At 54.8% G+C, this 19,783-nt stretch overlaps 1 protein-coding gene and 1 non-coding gene across 2 annotated transcripts; both read left to right on the top strand.

The window, feature by feature from the left end:
* Positions 1-1,051: 1,051 nt before the first annotated feature.
* TOMM20 (translocase of outer mitochondrial membrane 20) lies at positions 1,052-9,788 on the top strand. Its single transcript, XM_036453571.2, has 5 exons — positions 1,052-1,339; positions 6,234-6,280; positions 6,741-6,822; positions 8,056-8,198; positions 9,291-9,788. Exons 1-5 carry the CDS (start codon positions 1,219-1,221, stop codon positions 9,333-9,335), a joined length of 438 nt encoding a protein of 145 aa, XP_036309464.1. The 5' UTR covers positions 1,052-1,218; the 3' UTR covers positions 9,336-9,788.
* On the top strand, positions 2,161-2,294 carry LOC118727750. The gene has a single exon (XR_004990658.1). It is a non-coding gene; the product is annotated as a small nucleolar RNA SNORA14 (small nucleolar RNA).
* Positions 9,789-19,783: the final 9,995 nt, after the last annotated feature.

Raw genomic sequence — 19,783 nt, 5'->3', positions numbered from 1 at the left:
TGTTTTAGGGCACCTGACTCGAGAGCCTGTTTGCTGACCTCTAAGCATCCTCTTCCAATGTTGGTTTGGGTTCCATCCCGTCAGGGCACATACAAGAGTCAGCCAACGAATGCAAAAATCAGTGGGACACAAATCAGTTTCCTCTCTCTTTAAATAAATTTAAAAAAATAAAAGAGAAATTTGTCTCAATACTCAATAGACCCAGGACCTTGTTCCTAAGATGCTGACCACACCTCACTGTCCTGAGGGCTCAATGATTAAGCAAAGGAGTTGGAAGGGGTAGAGGCAGGGCACTGGGTGAGGCCAGTTTGAGCCAAAGGAGAAAAAAGTTGAAATAAAGGAAGAAAATAAGGCAGTTGTTTTCTGCCTTTCTGTCCAAAGTTTTGTCTTAAATTTTAACCCACATACAGAATGTTTCCCATATCTTTTTCCTTCAGTATCTTTTACCAGTTCCAGCCATTGCTCCATTTGATTTTCTTTTTTATATGTCTTTATTGATTTAAGACAGGAAGGGAGAGGGATAGAAACATCAATGATGAGAGAGAATCATTGATTGGCTGCCTCTTGCACGCCCCTACTGGGGATCGAGCCCACAACCCTGGCTTGTGCCCCTCGCCTGAATCGAACCTGGGACCCCTCAGTCTGCAGGCCTGAGCTCTATCCACGGAGCCAAACCGGCTCCATTTGATTTTCTTCCATGCATGATACCATATTGCAACATTGCTCTGACATGAGATTGTGTTGCTGGTTGCACAACAGCTTGTGGCTGAACTTGAAACGAGTCACAGGCCGCCTGCATCAAACCAGAATAAAGGCAAGCCATTGCCGGCAGCAATCTGCGGCGGCCACGCGCGCCCAAGGGCGTCAGGCTCCGCGCGCTTCCCCGGAAGTGCGCGGTCCCTCACCGCACACGCATACGTCACTTCCTAAGCCTTCTGCGCCGGCGCAGAAGCGGCACGGGGCGTGTGGGGGGGGGGGGGTCGCCTCTGCTCAGGCACCGCCGCGGGCAGCCTCGGGGTTTCCTCTCAGGCGCCGCCGCGGGCAGCCCGAGGGCCTCTTGCGAGGGCGCCGGAAATGGCGCGCTAGGCCTTTCCCGTCCCCTCGCGGCCGGCGTCAGTTTGAGCGGCGCCGTCCGCTCGGAGGGAGTTCGCGACAAACGGCTTCCTCCTCCTCCCGGGGCCCCCTCGGCCGCCGACGCCTCTCTGCGGTCGAGGAAAGATGGTGGGCCGGAACAGCGCCATCGCCGCCGGCGTGTGCGGGGCCCTCTTCATCGGCTACTGCATTTACTTTGACCGCAAGAGACGGAGTGACCCCAACTTCAAGAACCGGCTGCGAGAACGTGAGTGGGCCCCCCGCCAGCCCCCCACCTCCTCCCCCGTCCCCCATCCCCCGCCTCTGCTCCCCCCGCCTCCCACCCTCCCGGGACCTTCCCGGCCCGCGGGCCGCCGCGCGGTGGGGGCGCCGGGACCCGAACCGCCGCCGGGGAGGGGGGGGCCGCGCGCCCCCAGGCTGCTCCGGGCCCTGCGCCCGGCCTGGCCCCTCCATGTTGGATTTTCCTTTTTTGTCTCCCCCCATCCTTTTGTATGCATACCCTCTCGTTTGTATTGTAATTTAGGCGGCGCGTGTTGGGATGGTGCTTGGGTTTCTCTCTTTTTAAAAAATAAAAAAAGTGCTTGTATGGACTTCAGAGAGGGGGAGAGAGAAAAACATCAATGAGGGAGAAGCATGCATCGGTCGGCTGCCTCCTGCACGCCCCCACCCAGGGGACCGAGTCCGCACCCCGGGCCTGTGCCCTGCGGACCCCGACCGAGGCCTCCTGGCTCCTGGGCCGATGCTCATCCCCCCGATCGGGTTACCGCATTCCCACCCCCCCGCCCCCCAACGCCCTATTTTACGAATTTCTGCAAACCCAACGCGGTAAGGGCTATTGCATTCTTTCTTTATTCATTTTTTTATATAAATATGTTTTTATTGGTTTTTCACAGAGAGGAAGGGAGAAGGGATAGAAAGTTAGAGACATCCATCAGCTCCCTCCTGCACGCCTCTCCTTCTGGGGATGTGCCCGCCACCAAGGCACATGCCCTTGGCCGGAATCGAACCCGGGACCCTTCAGTCCGCAGGCCGGCGCTCTATCCACTGAGCCGCACCGGCTTCGGCCCGTTGCATTCTTAAACCCTCTTGGCGGCTGCGCTCTCGGTGCCGCCAGGATATGAGTGAATGCGACAGGAACCGCAGGGGAGTCCAAAGGGCTGCGCCTCCCCGTGGCTCGGCCCTATTTCAGACCTGCGACATCTTGGAGGAGGGGAGGAGGGGGAGAGGCAAATGGTGCCGCCCCAGCCGCTGCGGCCTTTTCATCTCGGAGGCGAGCACGTTTGTTGGAATAAGGAATATTTTTTGAAACTATTATCTAGGTTGCCCAGGCCGTTGTGCCGAAGCTAAAATGATGTTTAAGCGATGGCCGCCCAGAAAGTACAAATCGGCGATTGTCCCGCCTCGGACAGTTCCTTTCGGCGTCTCACGTGCTCAGGGGCCACGTGGGGCGGTGCCCGCGGGGGAGGGAGGAGGAGAGGGGGAGCCGCGCTGATGTCACCCCATAAACCAGGACCCGGGGTTCCCACGCCTGCATGTCAGGGGGCAGGGATTACAGAGGTTATTGATGTCATTTAAGGTTACGGAGTTGAATGGGAGGAAGGGTGGAGGGAACGGGGCCACGTGCTAAACCTGACCGGTTTAGGGAGGCCTGCATGGTGGCCTTACAGACTCAGGCCTGAACTAGCCGCAAAGGGTGGTCTGAAACGAAAACTTTTTAGCCAAAAGCCGTTCCGTGGCTCCAGCCGGCTTGGCCCAGTGGATAGATGCAGGGTCCCGGGTTGGATTCCTTTCAAGGGCACAGGCCCCAGGAGGGGGCCTGCAGGAGGCAGCCAATCAGTGATTCTCTCTCATCACTGATGTTTCTATCCCTCTTCCTTCCTCTCTGAAATCAATAAAAATATGTATTTTTAAAAAGCCATTCATGGCAATATTTTTCCCTGACAAAGGTCAATCTCCACCTTAGCTGAACCTGTCATCATTTTGTATCCAGGATAACAGCCTGATAAACAGGCCTTCGCAAAAACAAAGTTATCTCCCCATTATCTGGCCCCTTGTTTATTTCTTTAATTGTTAACTGTTATAACCAACCCACCCGTATTCACCTGAATTAAACAAGTACCGGTGTCGATCATTTTTTTATCCAATCCCACAGGTTTCCCTCTTTGCTTTCTCCCACCTCCCTACCCTATCACCAGTGGGTTTCATGTAACCCACTTACGGCTTTTGATTGAAATGTAGAAAATGAGTCACAAAGCTGCCATTTTGGAGCATTGTCTCCATCCCTTGAGCTTTTGCTCCCTGGCAGTTGTCAGACTCAAGGAAACCCACAAAAGTCCTCTACGCTGCTTGGCTGTTTCTTACATTGACAGAAGGTTATTTTGGATTTGACAGTGTCCCACCATTCCTGGCCCAGGGAAGCTGCATTAGTGCCGCATCTTTCTTGCTGAAAGTATTCCATATGCACTGCCCTCTCCACCATTTTAGACAGACTGAGAAATCTTTTGTTTGTTTTTTGTTTTTCAAAATCCCATTTCCATGTAAGTGGCCAGGCTTGGATTATTAGTTTGGGCAACCAACTTAAGGTTTTAGTTCCACTTTTGTAAAATGATACAATGACGGTAGAGTTTAGGGCGGTCTCTGGCACGTAGTGACTGGTGAATGCTGAAGATCGTTTATGAATATACAGTAATTGACTTTATGTTTTCTTTAGCAATTAAGACTTGAATTCACGCCCTGAGCTGTTGGGCTCAGTTGGTTGAGCGTCCAGCGTTGCAGGCTTGCCATGGATCTCCAGTGGGCGGCGTGCAGGAGGCAGCCGTGGACGCTTCTCTCACCAGTGTCTCTCCCTTTCCCTGCCTCTCTGTCTGAAATCAGTAAAAACATTAAGAAAGGAATTTTTTAGGCTTTAATTACCGGTAGTTTTGCATTCTGATTAAAAGTACTTAATTGTGTCCTGGCCAGGTGGCTCGGTTGGAGTTTGTTGTACTTGTTAGGGTCGCACGGCAGCCCGTGGGACTGACTTCCAGCAAATACTGAGGCCCAGTCTGACTGCTGACTGGTTTGCCGGTCTGTTACCATGTGTCACGTCCCTTCATCATAGATACTGTCTGGTACTCTATCTGGAAATAAGTTAATGTAACAAATCGTGTTATGAAACTAAATCCAGAAGTTTAATCCTTTTTTAAGAAGTTGGTGTTAGAGAAACATGGATTTGTTGTTCCACCGGTGCATGCACTCACTGGCTGATTCTTTATGTGCCCTGACTGGGTATTGAACTCCCAACCTTGGCTATTGGGATGGCGTCCTGACCAGCTGGGCCAGAATTTAATCTTCGTGCTAAAATTCAAAGTAACCAAGCAGCCTTTAAAGTTGCTAACTGTATTCAACGTTCAGCAACAACCATACACTCTCTGCCCCATAAGAGAGCGGCTCTAAAATGGGAGGGTGGTGGGCCTAAGTCTCCTGCTGCCTTCTGTGAGCCCCTCCACCTCTTCCTGGCTGTGACCTAGGTCAGTTTTCTCTGTCAAATGGGGTTACTGTGAGGGTTAAGCATGAGCTAAGTGATGTTGTTTAGGTGGTGTCATGGCACGGAGCATCGAAAACCTGCAAAGGGCTCGCCTTAGCACCCAGGCATTCCTTGTCTTCATATGAGCTTTATCTTAAAATCCCCCAGTCTCCTCTGGTCTTAGTCCTCTGCTTGCAGCCCTAGGCTGTGCCGTCAGATTTAGGAACTCCTTACTATAGTCTGTAGAGAATGCATTCTTATTTCCTGCCTAAGGAGGGCCAAATAAGACCCTTCAGCAAAGTGAGGGTAGAATACATTGTGTGTTCTTTTCCCCACACTCACCTGCCCAGTGGGGAATCCCTAGGAGAAGTAGTTTGTCAGAAAAAAATAGGGCATTCTTCAAGTTAATGTGCGAGATCAACTTTAACCTACCGTATTTTTCGGACCATAAGACGCACTTTTTTCCCCCCAGAAGTGGGGGGAAAAGTCCCTGCGTCTTATGGTCCAAATATAGCCTGCACATATACTTTAAAAAAAAGTTTTTTTACTTGCCCTGCTCTGTGTGGTCTCTGTGTGCTTGCCCAGCTCTAAAATGGTTCTAAATGCTGCTGTTTACTTACAGGGTTGATTACATGTGTTTATGACTGTGATGTTGGGTTTTAATGCACATAAAATATTTTAGGACACTATTTGTTTCAGAATCTTTTTTTCTTCATTTCCCTTCTCTAAAAACTGGTGCGTCTTATGGTCCGAAAAATACGGTGATTTTTCTATGAAACCGCCAGGATTGTTTTGTAGGGTTGGCAAGAGATGCCGGTGTGGATAAGCCAGTTGGTGAGGTTAGAGGAAAGAAGGCTCTGGTAACCTGGTTAACCTGGTTAACCGCGGCTGTGGCTCTGGCCACACGAGGTGGGCCTTGTCTGGAGAATCAGAGGCTCCCTCGCTCGCCGAGGTCACCCAGGAGTGAGTGCTGGAGCCTTAGCTTTCTTAGCTCTGGCTCGTGGTCACTCCCGTGGCCCTGGGAGGTGTTTCAGTGAGCAAGCTCCTTAGCTGCGGGGTGGTATTGGACTGTCAGTGACAAATGCTTTGTGGCATGTTCTACATGCGGCACCGTTAACACATGCTCACGTCATCTCAGCTCTACCCAAGTGCTGTGCTCAGCCAGTTTTACCTGGAAGCGAGGGCGGCCAGGGGACTGCCGCCTGCTCTGTGCTCCCTCTGCACCCGCGCCGTCACAGTCACGTGGGTGAATCGCTAATTGGCAATTTTAAACTCAGATGCTGGTTCTCTTCCCCCTCCCCACTTAAGACTGCCGGCCAGTGTTTAACATTAGGACATAGGATCTGGGGTTGTTTAGTAACGAAAGCCCCTCACGGGAGTGGCTTCCCTCCTGCTCCTGTTCTGTCCTCTGTGGGCGGGAGGGCGGGCTTGCTCTGCTGGTAGTCACCAGGGAGACCACTGATGGCCTGTCTCCCCTTCCTGGTGCCGGGGCAGACGGTCCCCATGACCCTGACAGTCACAGGAGCCCCGGAGGCAGAGCCCGGAGCTGAGATGTTTTGGAAACGTGATGAGTGACCCTTGCGCATTTAGACTTCTTTAGTTCTCATCTCAATAACGAGAATGTCTCCTCTTGCAGGAAGGAAGAAACAGAAGCTGGCCAAGGAGAGGGCTGGACTCTCCAAGGTAAGACCGCCGGGCTCTTGCTTAGATGACACGGGGGTGGGCTCACAAAACACATTTCATTCTCATCATTGAGTAATTAATTATTGTATTTTCCATTTGAACAGCTGTGAATTGCCCGCCCCTATATTATATACTTTATAGAAATAATTACTTAAAACTCTATTTCAGATATATTGATTACAATTACATAAGTCTATAATGGCAATAAAAAAATTATAATATGCATATTTCACAGTAGTGATATTTGGGTTCCTTTTTTACTTCAGGTTTGACTCAAACTCAAAAACCAATTTGATCAATAAGCTGTTTTGTTTTTTTGTTTTTTTACATTCCTGTCCATGTAGATACTAATCTTTGCGAGTGCTGTTGAGTAAATTCACTTTTCGGTGGTATGATTTTCTGTGTATAATTTTTTGGGGCATAATTTTGTTGTGTTATTAAATATTCTCCTTCCAAACAGTTGCCTGACCTTAAAGATGCTGAGGCTGTTCAGAAATTCTTCCTTGAAGAAATACAGCTGGGGGAAGAGTTACTAGCTCAAGGTAAGATCCTGTAAGGCATTCCACCGGGGGAACCTGACCATTAGTGGCTCTAGTGAGCGATTTGTGAATGGGCAGCCGCCCATTGAGCAGCTCCAAGGAGGGCACTCCCTCCACGGGGCTGATCAAATTGGAAGATTTTGATGGAAAGCAGGGAGCTGTTGAGAAAAGAAAAGAAGGGATTACATTGGGGACAGATTTTCTTTTGGGGGAGAGGGGTGTTAGGTAGATTGGCTTTTCTTCCTGTGAGGGATGGAGAAGGGCCTGTGACAGATTACCTTACTGGTTCTTAGCCCGAAAATTCCGTCTGGCTTTTAGCACAAGTGGCACCTTTGGGGGGGGGGGGGGGGGGGGGGGGGGGGGGGGGGGGCGATGTCTGTTCTTCTTTAAAAGACTAGAAAACTGAGGAGAAGTTGCCCTTTGTAGGAAGTGTTTGTTAGGGTGTCGCTCCCGGTGCTGGGAAAGGGGTGACCTTATCTCTAGAAACTTCTCAGGGCAGAAGACGGCGGTTTCCGTCTGGGTCGCTGCTTTTCCTGGTGGCCTCCCTCGCCTGGCTCCCCCATCGCCGTGGTCTCGGTCTCGTGCTGCAGAGGCTGTGTAATGTTTGTTTACGGCGGCGGCTTGGCCCCGTTGCCGAGGTTCTCCGTTTCCAGGGTGTCAGGTGGACGGGAGGTGTGCATGTCGTTAAGCTTGTTGGTTTTCCTCCCCTGCAAACCCTCCTGTGCTGCCCGCTGTGTGAGATTACAGCGCCTCTGTGTTTAGAGACACGAAGACCACTGTTGCCTACAGGATGGGTGTCAGCACAGGAGCCTCCTGCAGCCGTCCGACAGGAGGCGCTGTAGAGGCGGTCCCATTGGGGGTGTGAGTGCATTCCCGTGTTCGCACAGAGATAAGCGCAGAGACGGACTTGAGTAACGATGTGTTTCTCAGAACTCGTCCTCGTCCCCGGGCCGGGCGTGGCTACATTTCAAAACAAGCTTTTAGACATTTCATAACGTGAGGATGGTGTTACTGGAGACTGGCAGCAGAAATGAAGGTTTCTTGTGCGTTATCATGGCCCATGAGGTATTCTGAGTGAGTTTTAAGTTTACTTGACATAGAGAAGGTAAGAAATCTTTACGAATGAGGCTGCTTTTGCCAGGCCAGTGTGGCTCAGTGGTCGATGCAGTGCGGACTTTAGAGTTGAATTCCTGGTGAAGGCAGAGGCTGCTCAGGTTGTGTGTTACAATCTTCCAGGTGAATATGAGAAGGGTGTGGACCACCTGACCAACGCCATCGCCGTGTGTGGCCAGCCCCAGCAGCTGCTGCAGGTGTTACAGCAGACGCTCCCGCCACCCGTGTTCCAGATGCTGCTGACTAAGCTGCCCACCATTAGCCAGGTAAGGGTGAAATAAAGTAGAATTTGGGAATGAAATATGTAGGGACATTAGCATTTAAAAAGGTCCAGGGAAGTGGTGTAATGCCTGAGATCCTCCTTCCTCCTGGAACAGCATCCAGACGCCTGGCTGGCCCGCGATCTAGTGCCGGTGCCCTAGATGTGGGCCAGGAAGTGGGTCTCAGATCAAGTCTCAGGCCTCGTGTTCAAATCCCAGAATCCAGGCCACTCAGCCACTCGGTAAACTAGTTCTCCGCCTGCTCCTCTGAAACCCTGCCTTCGGGTCAGTGGCTGGCAGAGCCTGGAAGTGGGGCGTGGAGACCCCGGAGCCCTCTGGCCTCACTCGTGCCTCGCTCCTGCCAGATGTGCCTTGGGTTTGAACTGTAATCTTCAGACCGATCTTGACTCCAGTAGACTGGAAAGGGACTAAGGAAAGACACGTTCCCACAGGTGGGGGCGAGAGTGAGACACCACGGACGTGGTCTTCATGCCTTTTATTCAGACGGCGTGAGCCCCAGGCTGCATCACATAACCTACCTTACGTCATTGGCACTTTGGACAGGGCTTTGGGGAAACTGGCCCGAGGATGATGCCTTGGGAACGGATGAGTTTAGGATGAAGCCTGAATTCCTCTCCATAAAGAGGGCTTTTTACTCCGTTATTTGTCTCATGTCGCCTGGAAATGCTTTCAAAATGCTAATTTGAGAGGACTGTGTTTCTTCTGCAAGGATTTTGAACATTTCCAGGCCAAAGAGGGAAAGGTGTGGAGCATGGGGTGATCAGTATTCTTAGCACTGATGGGTATTTTTAGTGCATGTAGGAGTAAAAAGAGATCTGAATACATTTTGGTTTCAGTTATGTAATTGGCTGCCATAGCATGGTGTGCCTTCTTTATTCACTTGAAATTTGTCATGACACTGGCAGCTGTCATCATCATTAGATGATAAAAAGCGTTCACTGTTGAAGTAAATCTCAGAATGGGTAAACTTTAGCCAGATTTATTTCTTTGAATTCAAAGGGCATTTTTGCTGAACTTAGAAGTCTGGTTCAATGCTTATACTTCGTAAGAGTTAAAATTCTGTTTTTCTTTTTTCAGAGAATTGTAAGTGCTCAGAGCTTGGCTGAGGATGATGTGGAATGAGAAACAAATGTCAACATAATCTCCATTAAAAATATTTTTAAAGTCGTGACTTGGAGGATGAACAGCTCTGAGGGGAAAGGGGCAAATATGCTCGCTGTGGACTGTCCTACACTGAAAGCTGCCAGAGTGAATTTTCACTTTGTGCAGATCCATCTGTCTCCTATTTATTTTTCCCAGTGAAGAGTGTATTTTGATAGAGAGCTTTTCATTTTATAAATACACTATGAGTTACCGAAATATTATGGATTTTGTGTATTCCTAAAACATGTAATTAAAATGGACACAATATCAGATTAATGTGCACCCAAAATATCTAGTGCTCAGTTTTGAAAGGCAAAAAAAAAAAAAAAAAAAGTAGGGGAAGGCTGAAGAACGCATGTTTTTTGAGCTAGAACATTTGGCTGGAAATGCGATTGTGTCTCTCACAGCTGGGTATTAAAATCTTTGAGATGATTTCTTCGAATTTAATCTCTTAAATACGTGAGATGCGCTGCGGTGCTGTAACAGCTTCCCCACCGTGTGTACCCATCATGAAGTGTGGGTGAAGTCGGTGGCTAATGTGCCCCGGGTACTTCCCTGCAGGTGCACGTGGTTGCAGGAAGCACCGGGCCTAGGTCTGTGCACTCTGATCTAGCTGCTGGGCCTGCCAGTCGAAGGGCGGGGCTGGTCCGCCAATTCAGAGAAGTGTCCCTGTCGCTTCCAGTCCATTTCGCTGTGTGCAGCATCATGAAATCCAGCCTTCTCGCGGGGAGCAGCCAGGCCTTGCACTTTTTATTCTTTGAATCTTGCATGCTTGCCTGACTTCGTATTTCTGAAGATTTTTTTTTTTAAATGTAACGTGTTGGTTTTCACTGAAATCATGTGTTTTTTGTCACCAATCTTGTAAATTAATCTGAAACTTAACCTTTAAGGAAACTGAGATGATATACTTGTAAAAATGTTCCTTTGCTTTAATCGTAATGTACCTCCTTGATGCTTTAATCTGAATCGTGTATCTTATGATGATGAGAATAAGGTGGATCCTGTGGCCGGAGGTAATGAACTCGGGACATCGCCTGCAGCCACAGGTCCGGGGTCTGGCGTGCGGGGCTGAGCAGTGTTTCGCACTTCGCAGCTGCCTACATTCTGCCTGGACCTGTGTGGGGAGATCCCAGACCTTTCCGTGTGTGCTGGCCATTTATCTTGTTCTACTTAAAACCTTCTGGACCTGAGCTTGAGTTCTGTGGTGGGGAAAAGAGTCTGGAACGCGGTTCTAATTTCTGCCAGAGCCACGTGGCCTTGGGCATATCACGCTGCCTCTCTGAACTTCCATCTTCTCATCTGTGAATTGAGAATAAGGGTGACTCACCTCCAGTGACTCCCAGGTGTGTGCTCCTGAACCTGTAAACTGCTTCTTCTTTTTTTTTTTTTTTTTTTTTAAACCCAGCATGCTTTTTGGGGGGAGGGTGACCAGTACAAACATGCTGGTTAGTCAGTTTTACTAATAAGACCCGATCCAAAGCAGGGGGTGGAGGTTGTCAGTGATTGGAAACAGTCTCCCCTCCTCCCACCTAGGGTTAGGGAGCACAGATGGGGAAAGAGCAGGAGACGGACCCCCGAAAACGCTGGCTGGAGGGCCACGGGCTAGCTTAGACTTGGAGGGGAATAAGGAATGAGTGTGTGTACACATACACACCTGAGCCCAGTGTACGAATTCGTGCACGTGGATGCTGGCCTAGGGGTCTCGGCTCGGGCTTGGGACCGTGATGGCTGCTCTGTGTCCGTGTGCATATGTGGGCGCTGGGGAAACGTTGGCAATGGAAGCGAGTGCCCGTGGGCCTGTGCTCTGGGCAGAGCCGGGCTGCTTGTACTGGAAGGGAAAGCGCATTTAAAGCAGGCCGCCAGGTGGGGGTGGCAGTGCTGTGCTGGTGACATAACAGGACTCCGTTCACGTTTAGCCTGTGTGGACCCAGCGTAGTGTGCCTGCTCTGGCCCCGTGGAGGCCGCTGGACCAGAGGGTGTGAATGGAATGTCACTGAAGAGATGGAGATCACTGGTGTATCCTGTAGACAGCGTGTGACGTGTTCTTTCTGTGACGGTTGCTGTGCTCACCCGTGTACGTGCCACTAAAGGGTTCGGAGAACACGGCTCTGTGCTTCTTTGCAGAAGTGGGTTCTGGATTGGGTGACACAGTCAAGGTGCCTGCATGTCTCTGGGTTACAGCCTCTGAGGGTGCTGGCCGCTGGGCAGGGAGGGTCTGCAGTGATGGCTCCCCACCCTCGGCGTGGGAAGAGGCTGGCTACCAGGCTGGGGAGGTGCTGCTGGTGTGGGCCGTGTGACCAAAATGACATGGATGCACCATGGTGATAGGGAACACGTGACAGGACCTTCATTAGGTCACAGGGGAGTGCTTTAGCTCTGTAACCATGGGGTTAAATGGGACGAGGTCAGCTCCAGAAACTCATCTCGGCGGCTGCCGCCTGAGCAGAAAGGCTCCGGAGCATCGGAGTTGTGAGTTTTCCAGCCTGACTCCACTTTGTGTTTTGGGGTGAAGCAGATGCTCTTCTCCCCCTTTTTAGCTTTCTAGGTCACTATAATAGATACTGTATGGGGTTTGTTTGTTTTCCGCCTTTTAAAGGCTGCAGTGTGTTCTAGAAAAGCCCAGGAGGCCTTGTGGGCGCACTAAATCCTGTTTGACTTCCACTCATTCTGAGAAGCTGTCCTGTGTTTTGATGTCATACTGGAAAGAAGCTGGGGCTTGGGGCTGGAGGGAGGCATGTCCACGTGGCGTGCAGTTACTCAGTTTTACTGACAGGACCTGCAGTTGCTCTCTGTTCTCCTGGGAGGAGGGCGGCTCTGTCCTCGCAGAGGCTGGCTCTCCTGGCTCCAGCAGTTTCTGTCGCTTCCCGTGGGGCACAGTGGCTTCAGAAGACTCCCTGGCAGCCTCCAGCAGCAGCACAGAGACGGGGGAAGGAGAGGCTGGGGCGCGGGCGGCCCGGGGGTAACTCACTGGCTCCTCCTGCAGTTTAACCCCCTGCCCGGTGCTGCATGTCAGAGGGAAGGTTCAGGGCCCACCCACCCCGGCTCCATGGAGGTACTATCTGCCAATAACACCTGTATGTATGTAAGATGTAAATGTGATGCTTTGATGTACATATACGTGATGAAATGATGACCACTTCAGTCTAACATGTCACCTCACCGTGACCTTGTGTTTGTGGGGGCAATAAAGACTTACTCTCACATGTCAGGTGTGCGGCCATTACCTGCATCCCCTCTGACCTCCCCCTGCTCCTCCACCACGCACCCAGCCCTGCCCGGCTGACACTGTTCTGTGCGACTCGCCCACGAAGAGGCACGGTGGCCTCGGCACTTGGCTCCTGTAAATGGTGCAGACACCTGAGGTGACGTCCTGTCCTTTAGACATATCCTGGGTGGAATCGCTGGTGCTCATAGTCGTTCTGTTTTTGAGGAACCTCCTCCTGTTTTCCAGGCTGGCTGGCAGATTTACGTCCCACTGAAAGCCCATGAGGGTTGTCTGGCCGGTGTGGCTCAGTGGTTAAGCATTGACCAATGAGCCAGGAGGTCACGGTTCAAGTCTCTGTCAGGACGCATGCCCAGGCTGTGGGCTCTGTCCCCGGTGTGGGGCGTGCAGGAGGCAGCTGATCAATGCTGGTCTCTCATTGATCTCTCCCTCTCTCTCTCTGAAATCAATTTTTAAAAAGTGCATGAGGGTTCCCTTCGCATCATCACCATCTTCCCTTTTGGCCTTGTTTGCTGTTGATTCACATCCCTCAGCCAGCGGGTGCCTGGGCCTGCAGGCCGGTGGGTGACTCGCTTTACCCAGGTCCGGGGCTGCCTTCACGACCTTTTGTGGCGGCTCCCGAGAGGCGGGGGGTGGGCCTGAGTTGCCAGCCGCTCCTGGGGAGCTCTCCGCGCGCTCTGCCAGCTCAGCTGGGCCCTGCAGGGCTGGTGCTGGGCCAGGCCCAGCATGGTCCTGTTTTTAAAACCACAATTATTGCTTTTGAACTTGAAATGGGGGGGGGGGTCCTTAAGTCTGTCCAAGGCCTGCTGGAACTGGAGCTGCCCTCCACCACTAACCGAAAAGGGGCTGAGGGCTCATCCGGTGGCTGAGATGGGGCTTGACACCCCCCCCCCAGCCCTGTGCATCTTACATGACGGGGTGTCTTCTGTCCCCGGGAGTTTTTGTGGAACCACAGCCAATGGGCCGATTTAGCTTTAAACAAAGTCCTTTTGTTATGGAACTGCCGACGCAGAAACAGACGTAAGGTTTCCCCCGGAGAGAAGGCCAGTTAGCAGCTACCCCCAGTGTGGCTCCTGATGTGGAACCGCTGAGCCGCCCTGGGAGGCTGGAACAGGCGGGACCATGGCAGGAACTCCAGACCAGCCAGCGTGGCCCTGGACACGGAGTGTAAGCACGGCCAGCTCTCTGCTACCTCTGACTCTCAGTGTTTGGCTCAGTCTTCCCACTTACTCCCTCCTCTCCAGTTAGATACTTTGTAAAGGAAAATCCTCACCTGAGGATACTTCTCCGTAGGTTTTTGGAGAGAGGGAAAGAAGTAGCGATGTGAGAGGGAAGCATGGATTTCCTCCTGGATGTGCCATTGCCCTTCAGGCCGCAGGCCAGCGCTCTGTCCACTGGCCGAACCGGCCTGGGCTGGACCCCATCTGCCCCAGCGGGGCCCCTGGGCCTCCGGCCTCCGCAATGCGAGAGCCAGTTCTCGCGGTAATTCTCTTTCTCCCCGTGTCCTGTTGGCCCTGTTTCCCGGGAGAACCCTGGTCCGCACAGGCCGGCTCCTCTGTGAGGATCGCACACTCAGTCCGAGGCTGTGATCTTCCTTGAAACCCCTCTGGCCCCAAACACATCTCAGGCCTTTCTGGGGAGCATCTGCTTGGCGTGATGGGGCGCCACCTGGTGACGAATGGAGGCACTGCATCGTCCTGGCCTCGCCTCTTCACTGTTCATCGCCATCATTGACCTCAGCATAGATTCATAGACGCACATTCTTTTTTAAAAAATAAATATTTTATTGATTTTTCACAGAGGAAAGGAGAGGGGGAGAGGGCTAGAAACATTGATGAGAGAAACATCCATCAGCTGCCTCCTGCACACCCTCCACTGGGGATGTGCCCGCAACCAAGGTACACGCCCTTGACCGGAATCGAACCTGGGACCCTTCAGTCTGCAGGCCGATGCTCTTTCCACTGAGCCACACCGGTCAGGGCCGCCTTCACTCTGGTCCTCATGCAACACACATTTCAGGGGAGGGCATTGCTGCAGAGGCAAAGACTGCCCAGCCATGGCCTCTCCCCTGCCCAGAGTCCACAGTCCAGCCGGACACACGGAATGAACGCAGACAGTTATGGTCACGTGTGCTCAGGGCCGAGTGGGAGCCGTGAGCATGAGCAGAGGCAGAAAGGAGGGCGATTTCAGGGTGTCCCGGGCACTGAGTGCCGTGGGTCCCAGCTGCTGGCTGCTGGTCAGAAAGCATCTGCACAGCTCGGCTGGTGTGGCTCAGTGGTGGAGCGTCAGCCTAGGAACCGGAGGTCACGGTTCAATTCCCGGTCAGGGCACGTGCCCGGGTTGTGGTCTTGATCCCCAGTAGGGGGCGTGCAGGAGGCAGCCGTTCCATGATTCATTGATGTTTCTGTCTCTTCCTCTCTGAAATCAATTTTTAAAAAATACATATATTCTTTAAAAAAGCCCTGGCTGGTTTTGCTCGGTGGGTAGAGCATTGGCCTGTGGACTGAAGGGTCTCCAGTGTCTCTCACATCGATGTTTCGCTCTCTGTCTCCCACCCTCCGCTCTCTCTAAAGATCCATGGAAAAATCCCCGAGGGTGAGGATTAATAAATAAGAGGAAGCTGAGCAATTAGGGTTTATTGTGGGGGCTATTGCCCTGCTACCTGGCTGGAGGGGGTGGACGGGCTGGTGCTGGCAGCGAGCAGGTGCCCTCTGCCCTGCACCCACCCCGCACAGCCACTGGGTGGCGCTGTGAGCGCTGGAGAGAGAAGCAGCTCCCCGTGGAGATGCTCTGCAGACTGTCATTCCCACCGCCTCCTCCCTCTGCAGGGGACAGCAGAGCCGTTTCCAGCCGCCGCTTCCTGCTGCTCTGCTCCCAGGCCCCCCGCGGAGGGCAGAGGTTGGCCAGCCCGCTGCCCGCTCCCGGGTCCCCTGCAGGAGGGAGGGCGTGGAGAGCCGGGGGATCGGCCGCTGCAGCTCAGTGGCTAACGGGCCGGCTATGAAATACAGGACCCTCTGCTTCCTCTCTTAGACCCCCTCCGACTTTTTATCTTTTTGAGAGAGGAAGGGGGGGGAGAGAGAGAGAGAGAGAGAGAGAGAGGAGCATCCATGATGAGAATCATTGATGGGCTGCCTCCTGCACGTCTCCCACTGGGGACCAAGCCCGCGATCCAGGCGGAGCATGGAACGGTGACCTCCTGGTTCACAGGTCGATGCTCAACCACTGAGCCACACTGGCAGGGCTTGGAAGCTTATGAAACAGTGAACGGTGAGGCTGCCGTTCCCAAACAGAGCAGCCCATGAAGCCCGGGCACCGCGGCCTCCCGGTCCCCCTGATCACACACACTAACACACCAAACACACATGCTCACATGCGTGCACACTCACGCACTCACACGTGCACACATGCATACCCTCCCACGTGCACCAACATGCTCATGCACGCGCACAGGAAGGAAAAACAGCAGAGCCCGTGGCTCCCCTTGTGGTTTTTTCCATGACTGACTTCCTCAGTTCCTCTTTCTGCTGCCAGTTTTAGCTCCCGGCTGTTGTTAAGCTCCGTCAGTTAAAATGTAACTCTAAGAACGGGTCCTGTGACATGTGGGCGCCCTGCGGCCTGCTGGGGGGGGGGGGGGAGGATGGAGGCGGCCCTGGCCTGTGTGCTGCCCACGGGGAGGTGGGGGGATGCCCATGGGAGGGGCCCATAGAGGGTCTGTCCCCAGGCAGCCTGCCCCCCCTGGGCCCTGAGGGGTCAGGGACTCCACATCGCAAGGGCCACCAGGAGGCAAGCAGATACCACGTGTCCCATTTTGAACATTAAAATATACATATATATATTATTGACTTTACAGAGAGGAAGGGAGAGAGAGAGTTAGAAACATCGATGGGAGAGAGTCATCGATCAGCTGCTTCTTGCACACCCCCCTACTGGGGATGTTCCCGCAACTGAGGTGCATGCCCTTGACCGGAATCGAACCCGGGACCTTTCAGTCCGCAGGTTGACGCTCTATCCACTGAGCCACACCGGCCTCGGTTTCAGAGAGGAAGGGGGAAGGAGACGGAGGGGTAGAAGCATTTGCCCCGGGAACAGTGTGGCTCACCGATGGGGATCGGTGGGAGTTTGGAGTCTCGGAATGAATCACTGACTCACACACACATCCGTCCCCTTTTCCAAAAGCGCGCAGCCTCCGGGGGGAGCAGCCGGGAGAAGCGTGCGAGTGTACAGGCCGTCGGAGAAGGCGTCCTGGCCCCTCCGCACCCTCGGGGAGGGCAGGGCTGGGGGAGGAGAGGGCCGAGGGGCGCAGTGGCCCAGGGACACAGGCAGACCACGGACACGGGTGCCAGGCCACGTCCAGCCGAAATGAGACGGCGCGGTTATCCAGCTGCTCCTGCCGGGCCCGGGGCCCGAGGGTGGGTTTCCGGGTGCCCTCGCCGGACTCGGGGCGCCTTCGGGGCTGTGACTGAGGACTGGTGGGCTGCAGGGCGGAGCACCAGCCTTTGGAACGCGGTCGCCCGAGGAAGGAGAGGGAGGGGACAGCAGGTGCCCCGCCCGTGTCTCCCGTGTGGGGCCCGGGCAGCGGCTGGAGGGCCTGTGCCGGGAGGGCCAGGCGGCGCTGACCGCGGTGCCGGGCCCTCTCTCTCTCTCTCTCATCGCCCTCGGAGCCGCCTCCCCTTCCCTGACCACAGAGGCCTTCTGACTCACCCTCGGAAGATTCCCGCTCCGTCTGAAAATGAACAGCATGAGGAACAGGCAGCCACGCCGTGGACGGCCGGCCCCTCCCGTCCACGGTGCCCGCGGCCTGTGGGGCCCGGTCGGCCATGCCCGCCCGCCCGCTGGGGCAGCAGGGCCTGCTGGGAGGCTGCCTGACACCTGCTGGGGCTCGGAGCCTGGCGTCCCATCAGAAGGGAAGTCTCTCTCATTTTATTTTTTAAAATATGCTATGGCCGAAACCAGCTTGGCTCAACGGATCGAGTGTCGGCTTAGGGACTGAAGGGTCCCGGGTTCGATTCCTGTCAAGGGCATGGACCTTGGTTGCGGGCACATCCCCAGCGGGGGGGTGTGCAGGAGGCAGCTGGTTGATGACTCTCTCTCATCGATGTTTCTATCTCTCTCTCTCCCCCTTCCTCTCTGTACAAAATCAATAAAATAAAAATCAATAAGATATACTATGTTTATTGACTTCAGAGAGGAAGGGAGGGGGCGAGAGAAACATCAGTGATGAAAGAGAACCATGGATCGGCCGCCTCCCGCACGCCCCACACTGGGGATGGAGCCCACAACCGAGCGTGTGCCCTTGGCCAGAATCGAACCCAGGACCTCCTGGTTCACAGGTTGACGCTCAACCACTGAGCCGCACCAGCTGGGCGTATTTTTTGTCGATGGCATTACAGGTACATCCAGTACCCCCTCCTCCTCCTCCTCCCCCCCAGCTCCTCCCCTCCCCCCCAGGTCCTCGCCACCCCATTGCCGTGTCCGTGGCTGTGCGTGTGCGTATATGAGGCCTTTGGTCTGTCTCTTCTCATGCCCACAGCCCCGCATCGGGGAGGGGTGTCCTGACTGTCGGGGGGAGGACAGCTGGACCCTTGTCCCCTGGCTCTGCCAGTGCTGGGCCTGCCCCTCCCGGCGGGACAGGGGGAAGGGGGAGAGGGGGGCAGAGTGACGGTTGCCTGGTGTGGTTGCCATGACAACAGGGTGACGGCTGCCAGGGCGGCCAGTGAGGGGCACCTGGGCGCCTGCAGGTTCGGATCTGCCCTCCGGGCTGGCAGCCAGGACCCACCCGCCTGCGCAGGAGCCGACGGGCCGTCCCCAGGTAACCCTCTCCCCTGGCACCGGCTGGCTCTGCCCAGGCCCGCCAAGCACTGGCCCTCCGCTGGAGCCTGCAGGTCAGGCAGCCCCGGAACCCACACACACACACACACACACACACACACACCCGGGGGGCCTCACTCGGGGCCCTGGCACAGCCCGGGGCGGGCGAGGCCGGTGGCCGGATGGTGAGTTGGCACGGCCGGCCGGCCGGCCTGCACCGGGCACAGCCACGTCACCGGAGCCTCGGGCACCTCTCCCCGAGTTGCTCAAAGTGTTTTCCGAGCAAACAGTTTCCTAACACCCGTGAGAAGTAGGTGGGGTGACAAAGCTGCCTTTGTCCCCGGCGCAGATGGGCACACGGAAAACCTGCCGGGCCAGGTGGCAGGCCAGGCGGGGGGAGGCGTGCCCTGGCCCGCCCCGGGGGTCAGCGGGCTCGGCCGGGCCGGGCCGGGCCGGGCCGGGCGGGGGGCGGCCTCGGGAGAGGCGGAGGCGCAGGGCATCGGCCTCGGGCCTGGGAACTGGGTCACGGCCTGCGGTCCACGGCGCTGGCACTGGCCGCGGTGACCGGGCACTCTGGCCAGCAGGGCCTGCTCCCAGTTACTGGGCTCGAGGGGTGAGGGGTGGGGGAGGGATCAGCGCTTGGCCCGAAGTCCATGGGGAATGTGGCCCCTGGCCCTGGGGGGGCGGCCGGACACAGGGGAGCAAACGACACATGAAGGGGAAAGCCCGTGGCCCCGGCCGCTGTGGCTCTGTGGGCGGGAGCATCGTCCCGTCCACCCAAGGTCTCAGGTTCAATTCCCACTCGGGGCCTAGGCCCAGGTTGCGGGTTCGATCCCTGGTTGGGGTGCGAGCAGGAGGCAACCGGTGTTCGTTTCTCTCTCACACATCAATGTTTCTCTCCCTCTCCCTCTCCCGCTCTCTCTCAAATCCATTTTAAGAAAGAAAAGGACGTCAAAGGTGTCACCCTCCGGTGAGGTGAGGATTAAGAAAATAGAGGAGGAAGGAACTGGGCTGGAGCGAGCCACGTGCTGGAGGGGCCAGGGCGGTGGGGAGAGGACCCAGCCAGCTGGGCACAGGGCGCACCCACTGGAGCTCCTACGAAGGGCGGGCGGGAGCCAGACCAGGGACGAGCGCCCTGGGGAGGGGGCAGCGGAGCCCAGGGAGTGGCCGAAGGGGGAGGACAGCCGCCTTTTCTTTCCCTTTTTAATAGATTTGCAGCGAGAGAGAGAGAGAGAGAGAGAGAGAGAGAGAGAGAGAGAGAGAGAGAACCATCCATGATGAGAGAGAATCACTGACCCGCTGCCTCCTGCACAGCCTCTCCCCGGGATGGAGCCCACCCGGGCCTGTGCCCCGACCGGGAATCGAACCCTGACCTCCTGGGTCATAGGTCAGTGCT

This window comes from Pipistrellus kuhlii, unplaced genomic scaffold (assembly GCF_014108245.1).
Source record: "Pipistrellus kuhlii isolate mPipKuh1 unplaced genomic scaffold, mPipKuh1.p scaffold_m20_p_25, whole genome shotgun sequence".
NCBI lineage: Eukaryota > Metazoa > Chordata > Mammalia > Chiroptera > Vespertilionidae > Pipistrellus > Pipistrellus kuhlii.
Note: the sequence above shows the minus strand (reverse complement) of the source record. Positions and strands in the feature narration are given on the sequence as shown.